Genomic DNA, 12,572 nt, shown 5'->3' with positions numbered 1-12,572 from the left:
TGAAGCGGAATGTACATTGACAAGTTAAACAGTTGTTAGGTAACAAATTTTGCGAAAAATATAAATTTATACATAAGAAATTTTCAAACAGCAAGGTGTTCGGATTATTCGAATATCAATGCAGCCTAGGAATTTATACGTCTTTGAATGGCAATTCTACATAGTTTCTACATGTATTTTGTTGCCTAAAAGTATGCCAGCAACATTTTCTTCTCTAGCAACATGTGATAGGAACATTTATTGCCAGCTGCACCAAAATGTTGCAGAGCTACTAAAGCACAATAAAAAGTTGAATTTATAAGAAAATACATGTATTTGTGATTATAGAAATATTATATGAAATATAGAAAACCTATACCTTTTATATAGGAACTATATTTGAGCTTATATGTAAAGGTAAATCCTCGAGTAGCACCCATTTGAAACGGATAGAACTCTGCAATATTCTTAGAGTAGCAAACCATTTGGGGTAGAAGTAAACAAAACTACATTATTCTATATAACCGCCCATCTATATACATATATGGTACAATTTCATGAAATATATTTATTTAGGAGCCCACATTTCTATAGTTAATTCCATGAAACTTTCCATGGCTTCCTAGGTAAAACAAAATAAAAGCCACTTAGCATTAATAACCCGTAGAGTTATGTACTTTTATCGCGTACCTCCAGTAAACAATTGGAAAAGTAGCTTTTAATAGTTAGATATTATACAATATGTAACAACCCACATAGGTACCAAACCCCACAAAGACCCACAAAATCCTTCTCTCTGTCTTATTTTCAGTAGAACACAAACTAATTTTTCGTTTCATAATTTCCCCCTAGAGCCTCTCATTTCTCTCACGCGGCACACTCACTTTTCGTTTCCGTACCCATCAGATCCATCTCAGAACCCAGATCGTTTCTTGTGTTGGATTTGTGTGATTTATTTCCGTTTTCGTTTGTCCTGCCCCGTACACCCCCGAAATTGTTCTCGTTTGTTCATTTGTGTGCATTTCAGGGCGGCTACTTAGATGGACTACGTTCACATTTGGGTGGTTTAACACAACGTGTCAAATCATGGTATTGGGGACGACCTCTAGTAAGTGCCAATGTATTTTTCGTTAAATGTTAAACGAAAACCACCACAAAAAACAACAAACAAACAAACCTAATCATAAATAAAAAAGCAAACACCAGCAACCACAGAAACTGAAATTGTGCTCGATACTCGTACTTGAGTGGAAAAATGTGTCTGCCAAATGTTCTCTATCACAGTCTGCATTTTGTTTTTCGATCTGCATCTTCTCGTTGCATTCAATTTAGCCTGAAACTTAGATTGTTGCTATCACTCTCTCACTTACGCTCTCTATCTCTCTCTATCTTTCTGTAACTCTGTCACTCTGTCTCTCTCTCTCTTTAAACTAACTAACTAACCAACCAAACTTAACTGTTTTGTATGTGCATTGCAACAACCACCACAACAACAAGTGCAATTAAAACAACAACCTAAAAAAAAACTAAATTTAAAATTAAACTGCATATCCAGAATTTTGTGTTGTATTTGTAGGAATTGTGTTTCCATTTTGTGTTCCCATTCAAAATCAAATTTTGCTTGCCCCTCCACCCACCACCATTCAGTCGTATTATTTTCCATTCGTTTCATCTTTAATTTGATTTCATTCGTGATGCACTTAACAAATCTTTCATCTAGAGTTCCTTAGACTCCTTTGTAAAGTAAATTGTCAATGTAAGTACCTAAAAACCAAAGCTAAACTAGACACGAAACTAAATCGATGCCAAGAACCAACAACGAATGCAAATCTTAATGGCCAAAACCAATAACCGAAAACCGGACAACCGGCAAAAATGAAAAATGTCAAAAATAATAAACCAGAAAAAAAAAAGAAAAAGAAAAAAATAGCTTGAAAAATACATTTGCACATTTACGCATGAGTCACCCTGATTTCTATAAACACACGCAAAAAAGTCTTACACCGATATCAAATCCAATCAAATCGAAACCAAATCGAAGCCAAATCTCTTGGTCTTGGTCCACCGAATCACCCTTCACACATAATGTTTTTCCGTAGTATTTCTTTCGGTACTTTTTTACTTTGCCCTGTAATTAGTGTACAACAAACAACTCCCCCATTTGATTTGGCCTTACTTTTAGCTGCTGCTGCCCCACACAAACACACACACACACAACAAACACACACAGCACTCTTTCCTAGTTGTAGTTAGCAAGTTCCTATAGACCTGTAAAATACAATACAAATACTCGTAAGTTGAAAGTTCTTGAAGCTTTAGTTTAGCGCTTTTGCCTCACCGAATTCCGAATTGAGTTTGGAAATTCTTAGCCCAATTAGTGTAGCCATCAAAATCTAAGTGTATTAGCTGCCACTTTTGCAAGTCGTTTTTGTATCCAAGTACTTATTTAACTAATTGTATAGCTGCCAAGCCTTAAAGTGCACCAACACACACACACACAAACAAACAAACACTCACTCACATACGTATCCGCAGACAAACAGATAAACAGAGATCCTTGGACACACGAACACACACCAAACAGCACTCTCGCATACTCATAACTTGCACCTGAATCTCAATTTTCAGATGAACCTAAATCCTTAATCCTATGCCAGTCTGAAAGGTCTGGGAACTGAGTTTTTCCGTAAATGACAAAGCAAACATCTCTTGAAAATGGACTTTGGTATCACATAACGTGCTTATGTTTATAAATTGATTTGGGAAAGAGTTTATGGTTAATAATAATACCTTGTCTAGAGTGAAATTTGGCAGTTTTGTCCATTCTTCAGTGAACTCCCAAAAGGGTAACCATAAATTATCTACATGACTTTTCTTACATTTCCTTCTCTAACTCTTCTTCATTGTGTATAATTTTCTCAGTTTCAAAGCCAAAGGCAATCAAGAAATTGTACATGATTCTGTCAAAAGACTAATCCAATATCGTAAAAGGTTTAAAAGGGAAAGACAAATCGATTGCAAAAATGAAAGCTCGTCTATGGACAGCAAATCAGCCTCAGCTCGGCTAAATCCACTTTGAATGGCAATCGATACACAATCTCCAACTGTCTCTTTCCAAAGCACGCTTTGGCATAAAATGTCCCACTACAAAAAACATCACAACCCTCCGTCCCACCAACCAGAACCACCACCCAACCTGAACCACTACTCAATTTTACTCTATTCTGCCGAACATTGAAATGTCATACTTTATTCAATTAAGTTTCTATCTGTATGTTTGCAAGTGAACGAGAAGCAAAAACAAACAGCAAACAATTTGAAATAAAAGGCAAAAAATCAAGAAATTCATTTATAAATATGTATGTCTAACCACATAAAACACATAAAGCAAATAATACCAAAGAAATCAACAACGTTTTTATCTCTTCTACCAACCAACTACAAAAAATTCTTATGCAAATTTTTCTACTACTTTCATTTTACATTCAACTTATTGTACAACCAAAAAATCAAACAATTTGAACAAATTGCTCACTCTGCAAAACCAAAAAACAAAACCAAAAATCAAACAAAAATCTTTGACAAATGAAAATGTGGCTGAATCTAAAAAATTGAAACTGAAAATACAAAAAAAAAAAAAAAATTAGGAGTTGGCCACAAAACTCTCAAGAAGTTTCGATATGAAGGAAGAAGGCGGCACATTGCTGGGCGATAAAGGTGTACGAAGGCATCAGGTGAGTGCTACTTACTCCAACTCTAGTGCAAGCACACTAAAATAACAGAAATATCTCAAGAAAAATAAGTACCAGTTATACGAAAGCACATGAATGCCAACAACTACAAAAAAAACAACAAAAATAATCAGAAAAACAAACGGAAATGCGGTTCAAAATTCTCCTCTCCAAGTACAATTTTGTCAAACATACTTTTGTCAGTATATTCTGCTATCCTTTCCTTCCACACCAGCTAAATTAAATACAATTTGATCGCCTCAAGCATTTCATGACTCATTCCAAAACAAAACAAAACAAAAAACACACACAAAAATCTCTCCTTTTTCTCTCTCTAATCTCCACTCTGTACTCTTACCTCTCTCAAAAAGAAACTATGTACAACAATTATGCCATTTAATTATATTAAACTAGTAAACCTTTTAAACTTCAATTGGCCTTAACTATAGCTTGAAACCGGAAAATACTTACATATATCTTTGCTTGCAGTTCCCACACCAAATCTACATAATTAGCTTGAACCTTTTAATACTTGAGAATCCAGACACGATTTAAACTAGAATTCCTAGCTAATTTTAAGTATTAGTTTTAGTTTGTCTAGCATTGGTTTCCTTTTTTTCAGCGAACAATACTGAAATCCTCTCTGTACGATATCTCTATTAATGCAATTTTTTGTGGCTCAACTCTGTCTCTTTTGCAGTCCATGCAGCGTCTGTCCGCTGAGCAGAATGGTGGTTCAACGACTGAACAAACACATGAACACAATCCAAACGTCGTACCTGATCATAGAGGCAACTTACACATTACAGTTAAGAAAACGAAACCAATTTTAGGTATTGCTATCGAAGGTGGTGCTAATACAAAACACCCGCTCCCTAGGATAATCAATATCCATGTAAGTACAAGACTGCTAATACTTTAAAATTAAAAATCTAATAAAATTCTTCTGGTAGGAAAATGGTGCAGCATTTGAAGCGGGCGGACTAGAGGTCGGGCAACTGATACTGGAGGTAGATGGAACAAAGGTTGAGGGTCTACATCATCAGGTGAAACTTATTTAAAATGTTAAAACCAAGCTCCGAGGTTAATTAATGTTGTGGGTTATATTTGCAGGAGGTTGCTCGACTGATAGCCGAATGCTTTGCTAATCGTGAAAAGGCTGAAATAACCTTCTTAGTTGTCGAAGCAAAGAAATCAAATTTGGAACCGAAGCCAACAGCGTTGATATTTTTAGAAGCCTAACATTTGCTTGCCCTGCCGGCCAGTGACCCATTGGAACGACAAAAACTCGAGTTCCTCTATGAATGGGGCATCGATTTAACGGAGACGCCAAAACCAATGCCAACACCAATACCGCTAACAAGAGCCAAGAATCCACCGCCACTGCCTCATGAGCTACACAACAACATCAGCAGCAGCAGCCACACCAACAGCCAGTACGGCAGTCAGACTGCGCTCAACAATCATCAGCACCCTCATCAAACGTATCATCCCAACACTCCCACCACAAACACCACACCAGCGACACAAGCAACACAAGCAACACAAGCGACACAGACAACAAAGACCACACAAACCACACAACCACCAGCTGCAGCAACAACTGCAACCAAAAAACCCCAACAACTAAACACCAACACACCAACGAAAGCTTCGCGAGAGGCCACACCAACACGGGAACAGCGTGATCAGCAACGTGAGCAGCAACGCGAGCAGCAGCGCGAACAGCAGCGAGAGCAGCGAGAGCTTGCGACGCCCACACGCGAACAGAAGCAACACCAACAGCGGCGACAGCTTCGCGACCAGCGAGAGCAACGCGAGCAGCGCGAACGTGAATTCCAAGGAAACGAACACCACCACCACGAACACCGCCATGAACACCACCATCGTGACCACCACGAGTTACAACAGCAGCAGCATCAGCAACACCACCACCATCCCCATCATTCCCATCAGCAATCATCACAGCAGCAGCAGCAGCAACAGCAACATCAACAGCAGCAGCGCTACAGCAACAGCTACAAATCTCATAATAATTCCGTTTACCAGTAAAGAAAATCGAAAGTGAAAGATGCAATTGGAGCAAACAACAGTTTTTGGGAACATTCTTTCAAGCTAAAACAACAATTCAACCAGTCAACAGTTTAATTGTGCTAACTTTTCCAACCCAGAACCCATTCCCCCCCTCATGCACGCCTCTTATGACACTGAACAAAACGCGCTTGACAAGTGAAAATATAAAATTGGATACATTCATATATTCCCATGGAAAATGCTGTAAACGTATACGTGGAATATTGTAGATTACTTTTTAATTAAATTGAATGTTGTTCCAAAGAGCCCCCCAATCTTACCTGCCCTCCACAGCTTATCCCATAGAAAATGCCCATGTCGTGTTGTTTTTGTTGTAGCTAAAGAGATGCTCTAAAAAAAACAAGAAACAAATTCCAGAATGAAGACCAAAGTTTTAGGTTGAAATCTTTTGAGTAGACCCAACCCTTTCAATATTTAATTTTATTTTCACATTTTTATCTTTAGTTCAAAAAATATCAAAAGTAAAATTTCAACACTGCCAAAGAAAAAATAAAGAAAAAATATTAAAAAAAAAAATAAAAAAATACAGATAAAAGCCTAGAGCATCTCCCTTGCTTTCTCCACTCACTGCTTACCTCCTACTAAAATCCAGATTACCTGCCCCCACCCTCGAGGCAGCAAATAGAGCAAAAAGAAACAACTAAACATAAAACCAACCGATCCCCAAACTAGATTAACCAGTCAAGAACCTAACCAGAACCTAGAAATCCTAAGACGAAACTCTCTCGAACCACGTACCATGCGCTAATCGAAATGTGTAAATCTGTGTAAACATATTATTGTATGATTATTATTACTATTGATTAACAATCGAGCAAAGTAGTTTAAATGGTTAGACATTACGGGTATTATGTTTAAACTTTAAACTGATAAACTGGCAGAAACAAGTTTATTTCCACGAGATTATTGTAAGAGAAGTTATTCGAAGAAAAACCCACAAACAGAACAGCCCCCAAAGAGAATGCAACAGCAAAATATGGCATACATTAAGAAAACCCAAGAGCTTACAAATGTTAAAAAGAAAACCAAAAAATAATAACAATTAACGTATCTAAAGAATCCACTAAGCAGTAAGCAAAAAGAAGACGATGCAGAGAAAAAAGTTAGGAAAAGAAAACATCCGAAGACACTGTAAATGTAAAAAGAATAAGCCACAAAAAGCTTTTGTTACACTCTCACGGAAACACGCAGACACAAACTGACACACACATATGCACTAGTACTCACATGCTCACAAACTCACACACACATACGCATACGCATTCGCATGCATTTGCCAAATTTATTATACAATTCAAGCAGCAAAATATATAATTCACAGCCACAAAACACACTCAAGAACAAACAAAATAAAAGCCCACCTAAGCAAAAGATAATTTGTAAAAATTAAAAATAATCTTAAAGCTAAAACGCAAATCATGTAAAAATTTAAAAAATATATATTCAAGATACCCACAAGCAGAGGCCACGCCCATACCAACACACACAAAAACAAAATAAGACACTCACACACAGAAACTAGCACACTGACACCCACACCCACTCGAAAAACTTAGCCTGAGAAGCGCTTACAAAAATTTTAAAAACTTATCCAAAATATCAAACTATATTCCTGCAGTGTTGTAAAGCTGATCGAAAAGAGTAGATAAAGGGAAAGGAAATTAACAAATTTATCAGTCATCCCCATTCTGTGGATCAATTTGAAAACACTGCAGAGATATCCCTGTTATTAGTACAACTTAAACTGCACACTGCACGATTTTTGAATGTTTGTTAAATGTTAAATCAACACCATAAAAAACAGCTGCAAATTGTATTCCCCTCTCCCCACTCACAAAATTAGGAAGAATTTGTATAACCCCACCCAGAGCCCGATCCCAAGACCCAATCACATTACCAACCCCAACCCCAACCCCAACCCCAACCCCAGAGCCCAAAACAAATGGTAAACGAATTATGAAACTACAAAGGGAAAGAGCTACGCTATTCTACCACTAGGAAAGCTACCAATAACATTTACGCTGTAGAGACAAAAACTAAAACGAACGCTTAGAATTTGAGGTTGATTGGCATTAAGTAAAAGTTAAACGATGTTGAAGCATGAAGAGCCGGGCCGACAGGGCGCGATCACGAGCAAATAAAAAAATATAAGAACAAGTAAAAAAATAAAAACCAAATGTTAAAGAAGAACTAAACCAGGGCACGACCTAACAACTGTTTGTGCAACCAAAACTTCATATATATTCTGTAAAATATTAGCAAAAAAACAAAACCAAAATCTTTTTAATAAAACGAAACTATTTTTCGCTCTCTCTATGGATTCGTACCGATCTACCGGTGCACCGATCTACCTATATCTGTCACTCACTGACTCACTCACTCAATCGTTCAATCACTTGGTCAGTCATCGTTTTGGCAATTTTGTTGATTTCGTTCGTTGTGTGTGATAGTGTTTGGATTCAAGTGAAACTTTTGCATGTCAAATGTATGTAGAGCAATTTGTTCCAAGTTCCAAGTCCCAAGTCCCGCGACAACAGCATAACTTTGTGTCTAGAGATATACTCGTACAATATACTTACTTACTTATAGTTATAATATGGCTTGTTTTCTCCATTACGAAACCAACAGAAATCCAATCCATTCTCTGCTAAGCTCTCTCTTTCTCGTTCTAATTAACTCTCTATGTATGTATGTGTCAGTATGGCAACAGAATATTTATTAAACAAATTGAAAAAAATTGAATCGTTAACGAGAAGATATTGTACTTGTACTTTTGTTGACTATTATGTAATTAAACGCTTTACTGTATATTAGTTGTGTACATTTTTAGCTACATGATGAAAATTCGAAAACAAAAACAGAAGCTTATGCTGTTACTTATTGTTAGTGATTCTACCACATAAAAGACAAACAAAATTAATTAATTAAAAATACAATTGAATTTTCCAAAATTTATAAAAAACTAAAACCAAAAAAACAAATCAGTTTGCAATGTCCGAGCGGGGAAAGTATCAATGGTTTTTCCCCACCGGACGGACGCCTCTGTATATTGCGATAGATTCTGAAGACAAGGCTTACCTAACTTTGAAACTATCAGATAAATATGTATCTAATTAACATATAATATATACACATGAAATACATGCTAAACATAACATATATCGTATTTATAGAACGCGAAACTATATCTAAATTGTAAACGACAATGAGAAGCAATTTTAAGCAAAAACCACGAAAACAATTTCCATTTCAATTTAAAATTCAAATACAATTTCAATTTCAACTTCAACACCCCCAACACACACAAGCATACACAAACATACACCGATGAAGCAAACTATATACAACAGAATATGTATAGGACTACTATATAAAAATACAACAAAAAAGGCTATCTATATGCTATGCTTAAAAAAGGGTAAACGGCATTTAAACTCATTCAACCAAACCAAAACCAAAATGAACAGAAACCAAAACAGAATCAGAAACCGAAACAGAAGAAGATGAAGAATCAGAATGAAAGCTTATAAATACCATACGAACACGTACTTTAAAATGGCAAGAAGAGATGCGACAACCATGTACCACTTAAATACCGTAAATTAAATAGCAATAGCCTATAGTTGATATGGATAACTACGTATATAACTTACCGATTAGCAGGGCCTCAGCCGAAGCAAACCAGTTGTATAATAAAGATTGAGCTAGACTTTTAATCAGAGATAATCCCACTTGTAGATATATCGATAAACATATATAAATATATACATGTAAACGTATAACTGTGTATATTGAACAGATAGACAAGATCTCTTATTATTTTCAGGTCTCGCTTTTGAGTTGATCCCCTTACCTTACAGCCACCACCCCCACTGATACTCGTATATATCAAGGCCCCTTACAGACATACATACCAACCGTTTATTCATTCAGACCAGACCACAAAAACCAAAAACAACCAACTTAAAAACTACAACAAAAAACAAACTGTGCCACCTAGTACATAACGAGAAATGGTTATATATCCCTATCTGCTATATAGACACGACAAACACAAACAAACACTGACTTGTAATATATATACATATATATATATATATACCTAGATACATATATATACATATAGGAAGAGAAACGGAACGAATGGAGGTAAATTTCAATGCTCACTTTTATATTTTTTATCATACATACATATATCAAGAAAAAGCAAAAGAAAAGTAAGGAAAAGTAAAGTAAAGGAAAGAAACACAAAAACAAAGCACCGTATGAACCACTGAACCACAAAACCAAATACAAACAAAACATACAATACATATATTCAGACTCTCATAGCGAAAGAACATATATTTCTATATGGTATATGTACAATTTCAATTTCCTTAACCGAACCCACACAAAATGGTTTCTAGAGCCAATTTGCTTTGCTTACGAGACAGCATTCAGATCCCCCTGAAAAATTCCCTTTGTTTCTGTTGTATCTCTGACTTTGTCCTCCCATCTGAGAATAAAAACAAACTGAGAGTTAGGAAAGAAAAACACCAGGCATCATGCAAAAGATCGAGCTAAACTAGAGCATAGTGCTGAAAAGAAAACAAAAATCCATTGTTAAAAACTATTTCAGTTGTGTATATTGTAAAGGAGAATTTTTGGAAAACAAAAAACCCAGCATAAAGTTAAACATTTAAAGCGAACAACAACAATTTATTGAAGCATTAATAATAATTGTATTTATCAAAATTAAAACCAAATGTAAACGCATTAGCATAGCAAATATATATAAAAAAAAAAAAAAAGAAACTGAAACAGAACATGAAAATGGAAATGTTTGAAGAAAGCGCTGATTTAATATTATTATATTATTAATTAAATTATTGCAAAAAAAAAAAAAAAGTGAAAAACAAATGATATTGTCCTTGGTATTTACATATACATAAAGAAAACAACAACAACAAAAAACAAAAACCAGAAAAATAAAAACAAAACGTTTTTTTATATAACCAAGATCTTTTCAACCGGTGCTCTCTCTCTCTCTCTCTCACTCTCTCGGTGGGTCTGAACTGGTTCGGTTGCCTGATTTGCATTCGATTTCAGTTTCCCCCACTGGCTTGGGGGTTCGACTTCAGATTTCAGATGCTAGATTTAGTCTGTTTTTCGCCCTCAACTCGTTGTTAGCAATGCCGCAGGTTAATCTCAAACTGAGTTCACACGATCAGCAGGTGCTGGAGTCCATCTTCAATCCCCTGGAGCTGAGCAGCATTCATCCGAGTGTATCCGTGCCATGTGAGTCCGAGCTGGCTGATGTCGAGCCCGACACGGAGGCTGTGAGATCTTCCAGGGAGCTGGAGCTTCAAGGGGTTCTACTAACGGAAAAGGGAAGTTTAGACGAAGCTTTGACGCAATTCCAGCTGGCCCTGAACCAGGCCCAAAGAGCTTCGGTGCTGAACAACCGAGCGCAGACTCTTCGTCTGGCGAAACGAGATGGGGGTAAGCAAAAAAAAGATCAAATGAAAATATTTGTTGTTTCCTAGTTCGGTTGAGAAGGGAACGACAGCTCCGGCAGATACTCGTGGCCAATTTTCTATGCAACATATTTTAACTTGGAGCTTCAATTACAAAACACTTTGATATTACAAATAATAACAAATAATTTTATTATTTGTAAGTGTATTTAATTATTTTTTTAGTTAACTTCTGTATGTTCAATAATAATAGAGTGAATTTCGGTTGGAAACTTTGTGTGCTGAGTGTGATAATTTGTTAAACAATCAAAACATAGAACAGATTTATTATGCAACGTTTTGGTGGCTTAAAGTATTTGAATTATCATGCTGAAAGCCATCCTACCATCAGCTGTTTTAATATTATGCATAAGCTTCTTATTTTATTAGTTATGTTGATTAAATACCTACAAAAGAAATGCACGCAAAAATATACCTTGAAATTTTCATTCATTCGGAAAATGTCTTCATGGGCTTACAGTAGCATATTTTAAGGAGTAGAATTCATGTAGATATCAAGTAAAAATGTCGAGAAAAAATGTCGAGAAACCAGAAAATTGTATTTCTTTTGTGTTTAAAAAGTAAGTTAGTTTTAAAGAAAAATACTTTCACAACTAACTTTGGATTTGTTTACAGTTTTAAATGAATTAATGCACAATTTATATTGTTTTTAGAGGCGCTTGATGACCTTAACAAAGCTTTGGAAATTGCCAGCGACGAACAGACCCGCACCAAGTGCCATGCCCATTGTCAGCGGGGAGTGTTATACAGAAAACTGGATAACTTGGATGCGGCGCGATCTGATTTCGAGGCAGCCGCCCAACTGGGCAGTAAATTTGCCAGAGAACAGGTATTAATCAGAAATTAAGAAAATTCCGCGTATGTACGAGTATTAACTGCATCCAATCCATTCCAGCTCGTGGAAATCAATCCATATGCGGCACTCTGCAACCAAATGCTGCGTCAGGCCTTCGATCAGCTGCAGTAGGGGAGGATCCAATCCAATCCCATTCTGTCACGGTGCCCTAGACTTTGATTTTACTAAAAGTCAAAGGCTCGTTAGCATAAATAAAAATTAATTAAGTTCGAGACGCGTTGTATGGTGCGATAAGCGGTCAATCGACTGATGGCCCCATCACGGGGCAAGCTGCAAAAATTGGCACGTGCACCAACAGCAGCGGCAGCAAAAAACGGGGAGAACGGGACAGTTCGTGAGCACTCGGGGGCCAGCACACACACACACATTACATGCCGAGAAGGGCCGAAAGGG

At 36.5% G+C, this 12,572-nt stretch overlaps 2 protein-coding genes across 2 annotated transcripts in view; both read left to right on the top strand.

The window, feature by feature from the left end:
- Positions 1 to 6,144, top strand: part of LOC117894979 — a 32,329-nt gene extending 26,185 nt beyond the window's left edge. Inside the window, 4 exon segments of the mRNA XM_034802319.1 lie at positions 3,627 to 3,713; positions 4,411 to 4,605; positions 4,664 to 4,756; positions 4,824 to 6,144. Coding sequence (XP_034658210.1) covers positions 3,627 to 3,713; positions 4,411 to 4,605; positions 4,664 to 4,756; positions 4,824 to 5,762 — 1,314 coding nt within the window. The 3' untranslated portion in view covers positions 5,763 to 6,144.
- Positions 6,145 to 10,946: 4,802 nt separating this feature from the next.
- On the top strand, positions 10,947 to 12,381 carry LOC117894984 (tetratricopeptide repeat protein 36 homolog). The gene is made up of 3 exons (XM_034802329.1): positions 10,947 to 11,288; positions 11,977 to 12,152; positions 12,219 to 12,381. Exons 1-3 carry the CDS (start codon positions 10,979 to 10,981, stop codon positions 12,288 to 12,290), a joined length of 558 nt encoding a protein of 185 aa, XP_034658220.1. The 5' UTR covers positions 10,947 to 10,978; the 3' UTR covers positions 12,291 to 12,381.
- The last annotated feature ends 191 nt before the right edge of the window (positions 12,382 to 12,572 follow it).

Source organism: Drosophila subobscura, chromosome J, assembly GCF_008121235.1.
Source record: "Drosophila subobscura isolate 14011-0131.10 chromosome J, UCBerk_Dsub_1.0, whole genome shotgun sequence".
Taxonomy (NCBI): domain Eukaryota; kingdom Metazoa; phylum Arthropoda; class Insecta; order Diptera; family Drosophilidae; genus Drosophila; species Drosophila subobscura.
This window is presented reverse-complemented; position numbering and strand designations above follow the sequence as displayed.

Coding starts and splice junctions, on each gene's coding strand:
- LOC117894984 (XM_034802329.1), top strand. CDS start 10,979: ATGCCGCAGGTTAATCTCAAACTGAGTTCACACGATCAGCAGGTGCTG. Junction 11,289..11,976: donor TCTGGCGAAACGAGATGGGG/GTAAGCAAAAAA, acceptor TATTGTTTTTAG/AGGCGCTTGATGACCTTAAC. Junction 12,153..12,218: donor GTAAATTTGCCAGAGAACAG/GTATTAATCAGA, acceptor AATCCATTCCAG/CTCGTGGAAATCAATCCATA.